At 35.7% G+C, this 12130-nt stretch overlaps 1 protein-coding gene across 11 annotated transcripts in view; it reads left to right on the top strand.

Moving 5' to 3' along the window:
* The window catches only part of LOC138315389 (F-actin-uncapping protein LRRC16A-like), a 71901-nt gene that overhangs the window by 18144 nt on the left and 41627 nt on the right, over nucleotides 1–12130 (top strand). For 10 of the 11 annotated variants that reach the window (XM_069256380.1, XM_069256376.1, XM_069256378.1 and 7 more), the window contains exons 2-9: nucleotides 2145–2195; nucleotides 5946–6005; nucleotides 6576–6703; nucleotides 7384–7549; nucleotides 7985–8058; nucleotides 9697–9772; nucleotides 10158–10246; nucleotides 11306–11400. In XM_069256380.1, coding sequence (XP_069112481.1) covers nucleotides 2145–2195; nucleotides 5946–6005; nucleotides 6576–6703; nucleotides 7384–7549; nucleotides 7985–8058; nucleotides 9697–9772; nucleotides 10158–10246; nucleotides 11306–11400 — 739 coding nt within the window. Of the gene's footprint in view, nucleotides 1–2144; nucleotides 2196–5393; nucleotides 5469–5945; nucleotides 6006–6575; nucleotides 6704–7383; nucleotides 7550–7984; nucleotides 8059–9696; nucleotides 9773–10157; nucleotides 10247–11305; nucleotides 11401–12130 lie in introns of those variants that run through there. The other variant, XM_069256382.1, reaches the window with a different exon arrangement.

Below are 12130 nucleotides of genomic sequence, written 5' to 3'. Positions count from 1 at the left end.
TACTTTAGACTGTTCATGAAATATGTTCCTATACATGCATAAACTATACTTAATACTATTTTAGAAATATGTTCAGATATACATGCATAAACATTTTTTGAATATCCCATGAAGGTGAGCCAGTTTTTCCTGTATCAAAAGTAGGTCATTAACCTACATATGAACCATGGTGTTTATGATAAAGGAACAAGTTTGTACATTCATGGTTGATTGCTTAAAAGGATTGTTTTTAGTCAATATATTATATTTATAAGATTGAAAAGTTATATAAAGTAAACAATTCACAAAAATAGAATCTATTAAAGAAGCAATCTAGGATTGATAAATGTTGACAGACAACATTGACATATGAATTAAGCTGCAATTTGACTTGTAATGGGATGGAGGTGCTTACTACTGGGTTGAATATGGTAATTAAATAACCCAGCAGACAGGTTGTGTATAAGGGAAGGAACACGAATTAGGATATGGTATATATTAATTATATATTAGTTTACCAAAGCATTTGGAAGAAAATGTAATTGTTAGGAAAGATTGATAATTACAGTTTATTAGTGGATGTACTATCATTTTCAAGGTGCTGAAATATGGCTTTACTCACAAAACATGTAGGATTACTACATGTACTCACAAAACAAGTAGAATTACTACATGTACATGTATACATATGTACAGCCTATAGTTATACTCACAAAACATAGGTTTTCTACATGTATACATATGTACAGCCTATAGTTATACTCACAAAACATAGGTTTTCTACATGTATATACATATGTACAGCCTATAGTTATACTCACAAAACATAGGTTTTCTACATGTTATACATATGTACAGCCTATAGTTTATACTCACAAAACATAGGTTTTCTACATGTATACATATGTACAGCCTATAGTTATACTCACAAAACATAGGTTTTCTACATGTATACATATGTACAGCCTATAGTTATACTCACAAAACATAGGTTTTCTACATGTATACATAAACAGCCTATAGTTATACTCACAAAACATATGTTTTCTACATGTATACATATGTACAGCCTATAGTTATACTCACAAAACATAGGTTTTCTACATGTATACATATGTACAGCCTATAGTTATACTCACAAAACATAGGTTTTCTACATGTATATACATATGTACAGCCTATAGTTATACTCACAAAACATAGGTTTTCTACATGTATACATATGTACAGCCTATAGTTATACTCACAAAACATAGGTTTTCTACATGTATACATATGTACAGCCTATAGTTATACTCACAAAACATAGGTTTTCTACATGTATACATATGTACAGCCTATAGTTATACTCACAAAACATAGGTTTTTCTACATGTATACATATGTACAGCCTATAGTTATACTCACAAAACATAGGTTTTCTACATGTATACATATGTACAGCCTATAGTTATACTCACAAAACATAGGTTTTCTACATGTATACATATGTACAGCCTATAGTTATACTCACAAAACATAGGTTTTCTACATGTATACATATGTACAGCCTATAGTTATACTCACAAAACATAGGTTTTCTACATGTATACATATGTACAGCCTATAGTTATACTCACAAAACATAGGTTTTCTACATGTATACATATGTACAGCCTATAGTTATACTCACAAAACATAGGTTTTTCTACATGTATACATATGTACAGCCTATAGTTATACTCACAAAACATAGGTTTTCTACATGTATACATATGTACAGCCTATAGTTATACTCACAAAACATAGGTTTTCTACATGTATACATATGTACAGCCTATAGTTATACTCACAAAACATAGGTTTTCTACATGTATACATATGGTGTTTTGGAAAGTGCTTTCCCCTTCCTGAGTAATTTCCTAGTAACAACTTCTGTACCAGCTAGGGTAATTATCCAGAAAGGCATTACTAGTAATTATACACGTACAGATGTATGGGCTTTGCAATGTCATCTACACTAGTATAATTATAAACCTAATGTACTTGGTCATTTCATCAACTGCATGTGTTCTTTAATTCTGCAAGGGCAATGTTCAAAAAATAGAACCTTAAAATTAGTTACTATATAGGTAAAATATCCATGGTAACAGTATACAAGAAAATCAATTCTCTTTCTTTTGTAGGTTTTCTCAGGATGTCGACTGTTTGTGTTCATTCCAAAAGTTCCAGCTAGGGTAAGTATCAACTTCATTGGAAATAAATTTGATTAAATTCTATGTTTCAAGAGGAAAATGTCATTAAACTTTTATGAAAATGAATTTATCCATCACCTGTTTAGATAAAATTAAAATAAAAAAAAGTTCAACTGTTTTCATTCAAAAGTTTATTGTAATTAATTAATGGTGCTGTATTTGTTTTTTTTTTATGATGAAAATATCAGTACTGTATGTCAATGATCTTCTAACTCTCATGTAGGAAGCAGAACCATTTTATACATCAATTTTTAGCTCACCTGGCCCAAAGGGCCGGTGAGCTTATGTCATGGCGCGGCGTCCGTCCGTCGTCCGTCGTCCGTCGTCCGTCGTCCGTCGTCCGTCTGTCCGTCTGTCCGTCAACATTTCATTTAAATCGCTACTAGTCATAGAGTTCTGCATGGATTTTAACCAAATTTGGCCAGAAACATCCTTGGTGGGAGGGGAACAGAACTTGTATAAATTTTTGCTCTGACCCCCCGGGGACAGGAGGGGCGGGGCCCAATAGGGGAAATTGAGGTAAATCCTATAAATCGCTACTTGTCCTAGAGATCTGCATGGATTAAAACAAATTTGGCCAGAAACATCCTTGGGGGAAGGGGAATAGAACTTGTATAAATATTGGCTCTGACCCCCCGGGGGCAGGAGGGGCGGGGCCCAATAGGTGAAATTGAGGTAAATCCTATAAATTGCTACCTGTCCTAGTGTTCTGCATGGATTGTAACCAAATTTGGCCAGAAACATCCTTGGGGGAAAGGGAACAGAACTTGTATAAATTTTGGCTCTGACCCCCCGGGGACAGGAGGGGCGGGGCCCAATAAGGGAAATTTAGGTAAATCCTATAAATCGCTACTTGTCCTAGAGTTCTGCATGGATTGTAACCAAATTTGGCCAGAAACATCCTTGGGGGAAGGGGATCAGAACTTGTTTAAATTTTTGCTCTGACCCCCCGAGGACAGGAGGGGCGGGGCCCAATAGGGGAAATTAAGGTAAATCCTACAAATCGCTACTTGTCCTAGAGTTCTGCATGGATTGTAACCAAATTTGGCCAGAAACATCCTTGGGGGAAGGGGAATAGAACTTGTATAAATTTTGGCTCTGACCCCCCCGGGGACAGGAGGGGCGGGGCCCAATAGGAGAAATTGAGGTAAATCCTATAAATCGCTACTTGTCCTAGAGTTCTGCATGGATTGTAACCAAATTTGGCCAGAAACATCCTTGGGGGAAGGAGAACAGAACTTGTATAAATTTTGGCTCTGACCCCCCGGGGACAGGAGGGGCGGGGCCCAATAGGGGAAATTTAGGTAAATCCTATAAATTGCTACTTGTTCTAGAGTTCTGCATGGATTGTAACCAAATTTGGCCAGAAACATCCTAGGGGGAAGGGGAACAGAACTTGTATAAATTTTTGCTCTGACCCTCTGGGGACAGGAGGGGCGGGGCCCATTAGGGGAAATAGAGGTAAATCCTATAAATCGCTACTTGTCCTAGAGTTCTGCATGGATTGTAACCAAATTTGGCCAGAAACATTCTTAGGGGAAGGGGAACAGAACTTATATAAATTTTGGCTCTGACCCCCCGGGGGCAGGAGGGGCGGGCCCAATAGGGGAAATAGAGGTAAATCCTATAAATCGCTACTTGTCCTAGAGTTCTGCATGGATTGAAACCAAATTTGACCAGAAACATCCTTGGGGGAAGGAGAATAGAACTTGTATAAATTTTTGCTCTGACCCCCTGGGGGCAGGAGGGGCGGGGCCCAATAGGGAAATTTAGGTAAATCCTATAAATCGCTACTAGTCTTAGAGTTCTGCTTGGAGTTTAACCAAATTTGGCCCAGAAACATCCTTGGGGTTAACAGAATTCCTATAATTTTTGTATTGACCCCCTTGAGCAGAAAGAGTGGGGCCCAATAGGGGAATTAGAGGTAAATATTCAAATTCCTTCAGAAAAGAAACAATGAACCTTACTAGGCATTACAAACCAGGTGAGCGATACAGGCCCTCTGGGCCTCTTGTTTTATTAATCCCTTTCCAGTGAAACCAGAGGAGACTATAGTGTTTTTTCCCATCCGTCTGTCTTTATATCTGTCTGTCGGATTTGGATTCCAGAAAATAACTTGACAACAAATTGATGAATTTTGATGAAACTTCATACAATAATAGCATGGGTGACAAGGCTTTTGATTGAATTTGGGGTCAAAAGGTCAACTACAAAGGTCACAGTTACTAAAAATAGATTGTTTTACAAATTTTAGTTTCTGGATCATAACCACAGAATTTGTTCAAACTTCATACAATGATAGCGTAAATGTAATTGACGGCAGGGGGCAAACTTCATACAATGATAGCGTAAATGTAATTGACGGCAGGGGGCATGTGTTGCTTGCAACACTTACTGTAAGCTTGTTTGTTGAATGGTTGCACTGCATGCACCATTTTGTACACAATTTACATCTAAATTTTTTTTCTTCTCATTTTAGGTCTACGGTATAATATATGTAATGATAGAGAATATTTTTGATTTAAACAGTAATGACCTTGACATTCATCCATAGTTCCCCAGAAGTGAAATGTAATAACCATCAAAAGCAGTCTCAATGAAATGTGAATTTAAGGCCTTCTAAGCCAGTTTTGTTCAAATAAGTGACCTTGACCTTCATTCAAGGTCATATGGGTCAAATGTAAATTTTAACACCTCATCAATAACCAAATGGCCCAGATATCTGATACATAATTTGCACACTATATAGCTGAATATATATCACTGGCTAGCTTAAAGGGATGATATACAATACATTTAGCAAAAAGGGACCCATTTACATATACATTTATTTTAAACTGGTGTAGCTATAGCCATTAAGACTCCTAGGACTGTTGTATCAAGACCATTTTCACATAATAAAAAACCTTCATTTCCAGGCTGGCCCACAAACTATACCACAGATTCAACACTTTATCTGTTTATTTGTTACAATGGTTGGATTGTAGATCCTTAGAGAGATAACAGTGATAGGCCCCAGACAAAGACTATAAACTGTGGGTTGTAAACACTACTGCTAATGAGGATCTCCTTATGGTGTGCAGGGAAGTTATGGTGAAGGGGTCACACATGTGGGGAGTCAGGGTTGTGTAATATTCTGTAAGGAGATCTGGATTGAGCTTCCTTTTTAATAGACAACATGTACTAAAACTTTTTATAATAGGACATGTATGATCTTACACTGGGATGTCTAAAGTTTTATGGTAATTATAACAGGTAATTAGAATACAATGTTAATTGTAGCACAGGTGTGCATAAAACATTCAATGGTATTTTACCTGCATGATTATAATGACATTAGCCTTCATGTTTACATGCAATAGTACATACACATGTGTATGTGTACATTGACAGCCTTATACACCTCTACAATAATGTGTCGATCATTGTGTATTTACTTTATGATTAACATTATCTGTTAATGATAATGAAATTCAATCACTACTATATATCACTGGGCACTTCAGTTATTACCGGGTAATGTAACATAATATCAACTTTGTAACTTGGTACTTCAGTCTTGTATCACCTGAACTCACCTAATTAACTAGAGGAATTCTGCAAGGTGGCCCAAATGGCAAAACAATGCTCGTTTACTCTGTTTTCGGTCTTTGAGATTTTAAACTTTAATGGGTACATAATAATACATGCATCACAATCATCAATAATTACATTGCCTTTCCTTTATTGCAGTTGGAGAATAACTTTAACTATCTGGACATACAAGCCATAGAAAGTAAAAAACCAAACCAGGTAAGCTATAATTTTATACATTATGATTATAACGTAATAATTTTCATTCCCTGTCAATGTCAGTATAATATATCTTTATGTGTATAATGTACTATATGCTTATAAAAAAGTGATTTTCATGGTCCCCAGAAGTTTCTGTTATAACTGTGTTTGTATAGACATATAGTGTTAGATACTAGCGTCCTGTCCTGTTCCATTCCATCTGGTCCAGGTTTGATTCATCATATTGTGCCCATTCCTTTAAGAGCTCCTCTCCCTTTTGGAAGCCTCAGTTTCTCTTACCTTGAATTAAATGCAGACTGATGATATCAATACCAATGGTTTCTTTGATTTCTTTTCCAAATTTATATGACTTACATTATGCAATAGTTTTATAAATGGCAAGTCCCAATGTGGTCCTATTAATGCCCTCTCAATCATTTAATTGGGTCAAATATGGTACTGATACAGCAGCAGGTGTATGGTTCCAGCCCTACAATAAGAAAAGTCCAAATGTGTCTTCAGGGGCTAATGAGTTGATTGGTTGTGATTGGTTGACTTCAGTTTATAGACATATCTGTTTGTTTACAGTTATCGGTGACGGTGGATGGAAAGACGTACAATTTTGTGACCCTGGAGGTCGAGACGGAGGAGGTGAATCACATGATCACACACCTGGCTGTATCCCTACGCCACATCTTCCCAGACTTCACTATAGAGTATGTCGTAACACTGGCATTCAAAACGTTCAGTCAAACCTACATGATTTAAACTCTGATAAACCTTTCTTGCTGTATTGAACTTTTTGCTTGGTCCCAAATTTCTTCACTGTATAACATTACTAACAAACCATGTATGAATCAAAGTTTTATAAATCAACATATAACATGGTAAAATAAACATAGGTCAAATTCCAACCATGAATGATTCGAAGTCTTGATCTTCTGAAGTTTTTCTGTCAGTCCCTTGAACTTTGATACATTGAGGTTTGATTGTATATCAGAGTTCCTAGTCTCATAACTTTCAATGTGACTGAATCGATGACGGAGGAAAATTACTATGGTCTTTTCTATGAGAACCACTGTTGAAAATATTACTAAATACATGTATTTTCTTTGTACATGTTAATGACTTATTAATTTTGTTAAACTTGTTAAACCATACCAACTTATTTTTGAATGTGATTAAATTTTGCATATTTTAAGAAGTCTAGATAGTGAAATCAAATCTGTGTGACAGCATCCTTAGACAATAATATTGTAAAATTAGATAATTCACAAATTTTGATTTTATCTGGGTCTAAAGATAATGCTTTATGAAATTCAAAACATAATTCATTTGATTCTTCGACATAACTGCTATCATGAACAATTGAGCAAGAATTTTATATCTAAAACAGGAGGTTAATAAAGAAAATTGATGTGAGCCCACCAGAACGGACGAAGATGATGACAGACATGACGAAAAACATCTCCAAGGAGACAGGTCCCTGTGGGGGTTACACAATGATGTATGCCTGTATGTGTGACTACCACAGCCTACCCTTCAGGGCAGAGGTCGAATGGGTATGTATCTATATATATACTGTGTGTGACTTTTAGGACAGAGGTCAAAGGGCAGAATGGGTTCCTTACTTTATGTAACTGTTTGTGACTTTAAGGACAGAGGTCAAATGGGTTCATCAAAGGCAGAGGTCAAATGTGTATGTTACTATGTATAATTATATGTGACCTCTCAGGGTAGAGATCAAATGGGATTGTTACTTTATACAACTGTCATATGCATATAATCTTCAGGTCAGAGGTTAAATGGGCATGTAACTATTTTTAACTATATGTTACTCTTCAATGCAGATGTTGAATGGGTACATTACAATAGCTATAATTTTGTGCAACCCTTCAGGACAGAGGTAATGTTTTGAATGTGTACTAGATATTTTTGTCTGCTCACACTGTAGAAGTTTATTGTGCTTAAAAAGTTTTTGTTTTCTGTATCACTAGGATATCGATACAATCTACCTATCACAAGACTCCAGAGAACTCTGCCTCCGCGATTTTGACCACTTAGAACCTCGGTAAGTTACTCATGTCTAAGTTCATAGCTTACCAATGTAGATTATTTCATTCAGCTGCAACAATATTGATAGGAATTTAATTATTTCGGTTTCTATTGATGATGCATGTCTTTAATCAGAATAATGATGTTTCGTTAATCATTTTCCAGAGACACTGTTTTTCCTTCAGTACTTCAGTACTTTGATGTTGCTATGTGTTTTTAGGATGTATAGTCATCAAGCTTTGTCCATCGTTGTGCACCGTTCTTAAACTTTTCATTCAAATGACTTTTTTTTCAATAACCAAAACCTAGGGTACAGATATTTGGTCTGTAGCATGCTAGGATGAAGGGCTTCCAAGTTTGTGCAAATGAATGACCTTGACTGTCATTCAAAGTCACACGAGTCAAATAGGCTAAAGTCCTTAAACAACTTCTTGTGAATAACTAAGAGGCCTAGAGACCTGATATTAGGCCCGTGACATGCTGTGATGAAGAACTACCAAGTTTGTGCAAATGAATGACCTTGACCTTCATTCAAGGTCACAGGAGTCAAATAAGCTAAAGTCTTCAAGCAACTTCTTGTGAATAACTAAGAAACCTTAAGACATGATATTGGGCCTGTGACATGCTGTGATGAAGATCTACCAAGTTTGTTCAAATGAATAACCTTAACTGCCATTCAAGGTCACAGGGGTCAAATATGCTACAATCTTTAAACATACAACTGTCTGTTTATTTCATTTCCATTATATATTGTATTAACAGTCAGATGACCATTAAGGCCAATTGGGCTTCTTGTTAAATACAGACACTATTTCTTTTAGTACTTCAGTACTTTGATGTTGCTGTGTGTTTTGTATTTCCTTCAGTACTTCAGTACTTGTAGTATTTGTGTTGCTGTGTGTTTTGTATTTCCTTCCAGTTTGACTGTGTGTGTTTTGTATTTCCTTCAGTACTTCAGTACTTTGTTGTTGCTGTGTGTTTTTTCCTTCAGTACTTCAGTACTTTGTTGTTGTGTGTTTTGTATTTCCTTCAGTACTTCAGTACTTTGATGTTGCTGTGTGTTTTGTATTTCCTTCAGTACTTTGTTGTTGCTGCTGTGTGTTTTGTATTTCCTTCAGTACTTCAGTACTTTGTATTTCCTTCAGTACTTCAGTTGTTGCTGCTGTGTGTTTTGTATTTCCTTCAGTACTTCAGTACTTTGATGTTGCTGTGTGTTTTGTATTTCCTTCAGTACTTCAGTTCTGTGTGTTTTGTATTTCTTCAGTACTTCATACTTGTTTTGATGTTTACTAGCTGTGTGTTTTGTATTTCCTTCAGTACTTTGTTGTTGCTGCTGTGTGTTTTGTATTTCCTTCAGTACTCAGAACTTTGATGTTGCTGTGTGTTTTGTATTTCCTTCAGTACTGTTGTTGTGCTGTGTGTTTTGTATTTCCTCATATTTACTTGTTGTTGCTGTGTGTTTGTATTTCCTTCAGTACTTCAGTACTTTGATGTTGCTGTGTGTTTTGTATTTCCTTCAGTACTTCAGTACTTTGATGTTGCTGTGTGTTTTGTATTTCCTTCAGTACTTCAGTACTTTGATGTTGCTGTGTGTTTTGTATTTCCTTCAGTACTTCAGTACTTTGATGTTGCTGTGTGTTTTGTTATTTTCCAGAGATCTTGTGCCTATTATAGGAGCATTAGAACACAATACATGGTTTACTAAGTTAGATGCAAATGATGTCAAATTGGTAAGTTAGTAGCCTAATTCATATACCTCTAAGTGGTACAACTTATGTTTTACAGGTTACCCTATGTATTGTAAATCGTTTTATTTTTGCAAGGACAAATTTTCACATAATTCCATGAGAGAGCTTGATGGTGAATTTAAATGCTAAGAGAATTATTGTTTGATCACGATATTTATGTATTTGTGAATATGTTTAATATTGTCTAATGCTGGTTTGTGAAAATAAAGTAGTTCTTGGTAATTTGAATTAGCATATTTGATAGAATAGTATTTATTTTTACATTGTATTCTAACTTTAATGTTTCATGCTGTTTATTTTATTATGAGTTTCTCAGGAATTGAGTATTGAGAGAATGATACAAGACTATCATTTCTTCTTATTACAGACATTGGATGCTCAATTAGAAGTTTTCAAGGTGATGAGAAGAAATGCTGTGATAAAGGAATTGTGTTTAAGTAACTCTGGGATTAACTCGTAAGTTTATGTTCTGGTGCCTCATAAGTTATAAGTGTGATAACTCAGTAATTGACTCAATTCATTTACTGCATATTGACTCATATGACTTAAAAATACACCCCCATTATGACTCATCTGGGGGATCAAATGTAGTCTCGTGACCCAGGAATTGACTTGGTTTGTAATAAAAAAAAATACCTGTATGATGACTTTTATAACTTTAGGATAAACCCCAGTGACTCAAGGATCAAAAGACTTGACTGTGTAATAAACTCATATACGTCTCACTCACAACATCAAACCATGGAGACTCTTAGGTTAAATCTGATTCTTTAGAAATAAAACTATTCACTTGTGACTTAACTTGGACTTGTGACTCAGAACTCAAGGTATAACTTGGACTTGTGACTCAGAACTCAAGGTATAACTTGGACTGGTGACTCAGAACTCAAGGTATAACTTGGACTGGTGACTCAGAACTCACGGTATAACTTGGATTGGTGACTCAGAACTCAGGGTATAACTTTGACTGGTGACCCAGAACTCAGGGTATAAATTGGACTGGTGACTCAGAACTCAGGGTATAACTTGGACTGGTGACTCATCAGAACTCAATGTATAAATTAGAGCGGTGACTCAGAACTCACTGTATAAATTAGACTTGTGACTCTGAAATGAACCTTTCAATATATTGCTCAGGGAATACTGTAATGCTTATAAAGACTTATTACAAATCTATTAAATTTGGGGGCGATAAGAATTCATGAAAATAAAGTCAACTCAACTACAAGTCTTTGATTAAAGTTAGAGCAATATACCTTTTCATCTGTTAAGCTTGAGATTTAAATGCAAATGAGTAACAGTTACTGTAGTTACTTAAGTTTATAGTCTAGTGATTTAAGTCTTGTTTCTAAAATTATGTTGAATACACTTCCAGACTCGGTTTCTTGTTAAAAATTGTTGAATAAGGGATAAGAACACTATTTATATATATAATAAAAGCTGAAATGTGTAACCAAATTATTAATGATGGAGTGAAGAACTATCTGTTGTATGAAGTGTTTTTTTTATTTACAGAGATTTTGTTCAGAAGCTATCAACAGCTTTATTGTCCAATAGTGCTACATGTCTACATAGTCTAGATCTGTCAAAGAATACCATAGATGACAAAGGTATGTACAGGCGTCTGTCTGAATTGTCAGAATAGATAACAATAACTCTATGACAACAGGCGTCTGTCTGAATTGTCAGAATAGATAACAATAACTCTATGACAACAGGCGTCTGTCTGAATTGTCAGAATAGATAACAATAACTCTATGACAACAGGCGTCTGTCTGAATTGTCAGAATAGATAAACAATAACTCTATGACAACTTAATAACTATATGGTAAGGTGAGCTTATGCAATACTGCAGCGTCTGGCATCTGACATCCAGCTCCTCGTCCGTCCGTCCTTCAAAAATAGACTTCTTCTTCATAACCTCTGGCCAGAATTTCACAAAGTTTGACTGGGACCATCATTATGGACTACTGACTGAAAATTGTACAAGGGTCCTGTCTCCAGGGGCCTGTTGGGCACTTGGCAATTTTCATATAAACAACTTCTTCTCTGAAACTAAGCATGGGATATCACTCATAATGCAATGGTCACTAAGCATCCTTATAGGATGGGGTTTCGAAATTGTACAAATGATGGAGTTAACCCCTGAGGGGCAGGGCCAAAAGGGATCAATATGGCAACTTTCATATAAACAACTTCTTCTCTGACTCTAAGCATTGGCTAACACTCGTAGTCATAGGATATTGATACCAGCATTATATGGTTGGGATTCAAAATGAAAGAAAGCGTCGGGTCAATTTCGGTATTTCTGATTGTAAGAGTTTTTGTAATAATTAGTT

Source organism: Argopecten irradians, chromosome 2, assembly GCF_041381155.1.
Source record: "Argopecten irradians isolate NY chromosome 2, Ai_NY, whole genome shotgun sequence".
NCBI classification, from domain to species: domain Eukaryota; kingdom Metazoa; phylum Mollusca; class Bivalvia; order Pectinida; family Pectinidae; genus Argopecten; species Argopecten irradians.
This window is presented reverse-complemented; position numbering and strand designations above follow the sequence as displayed.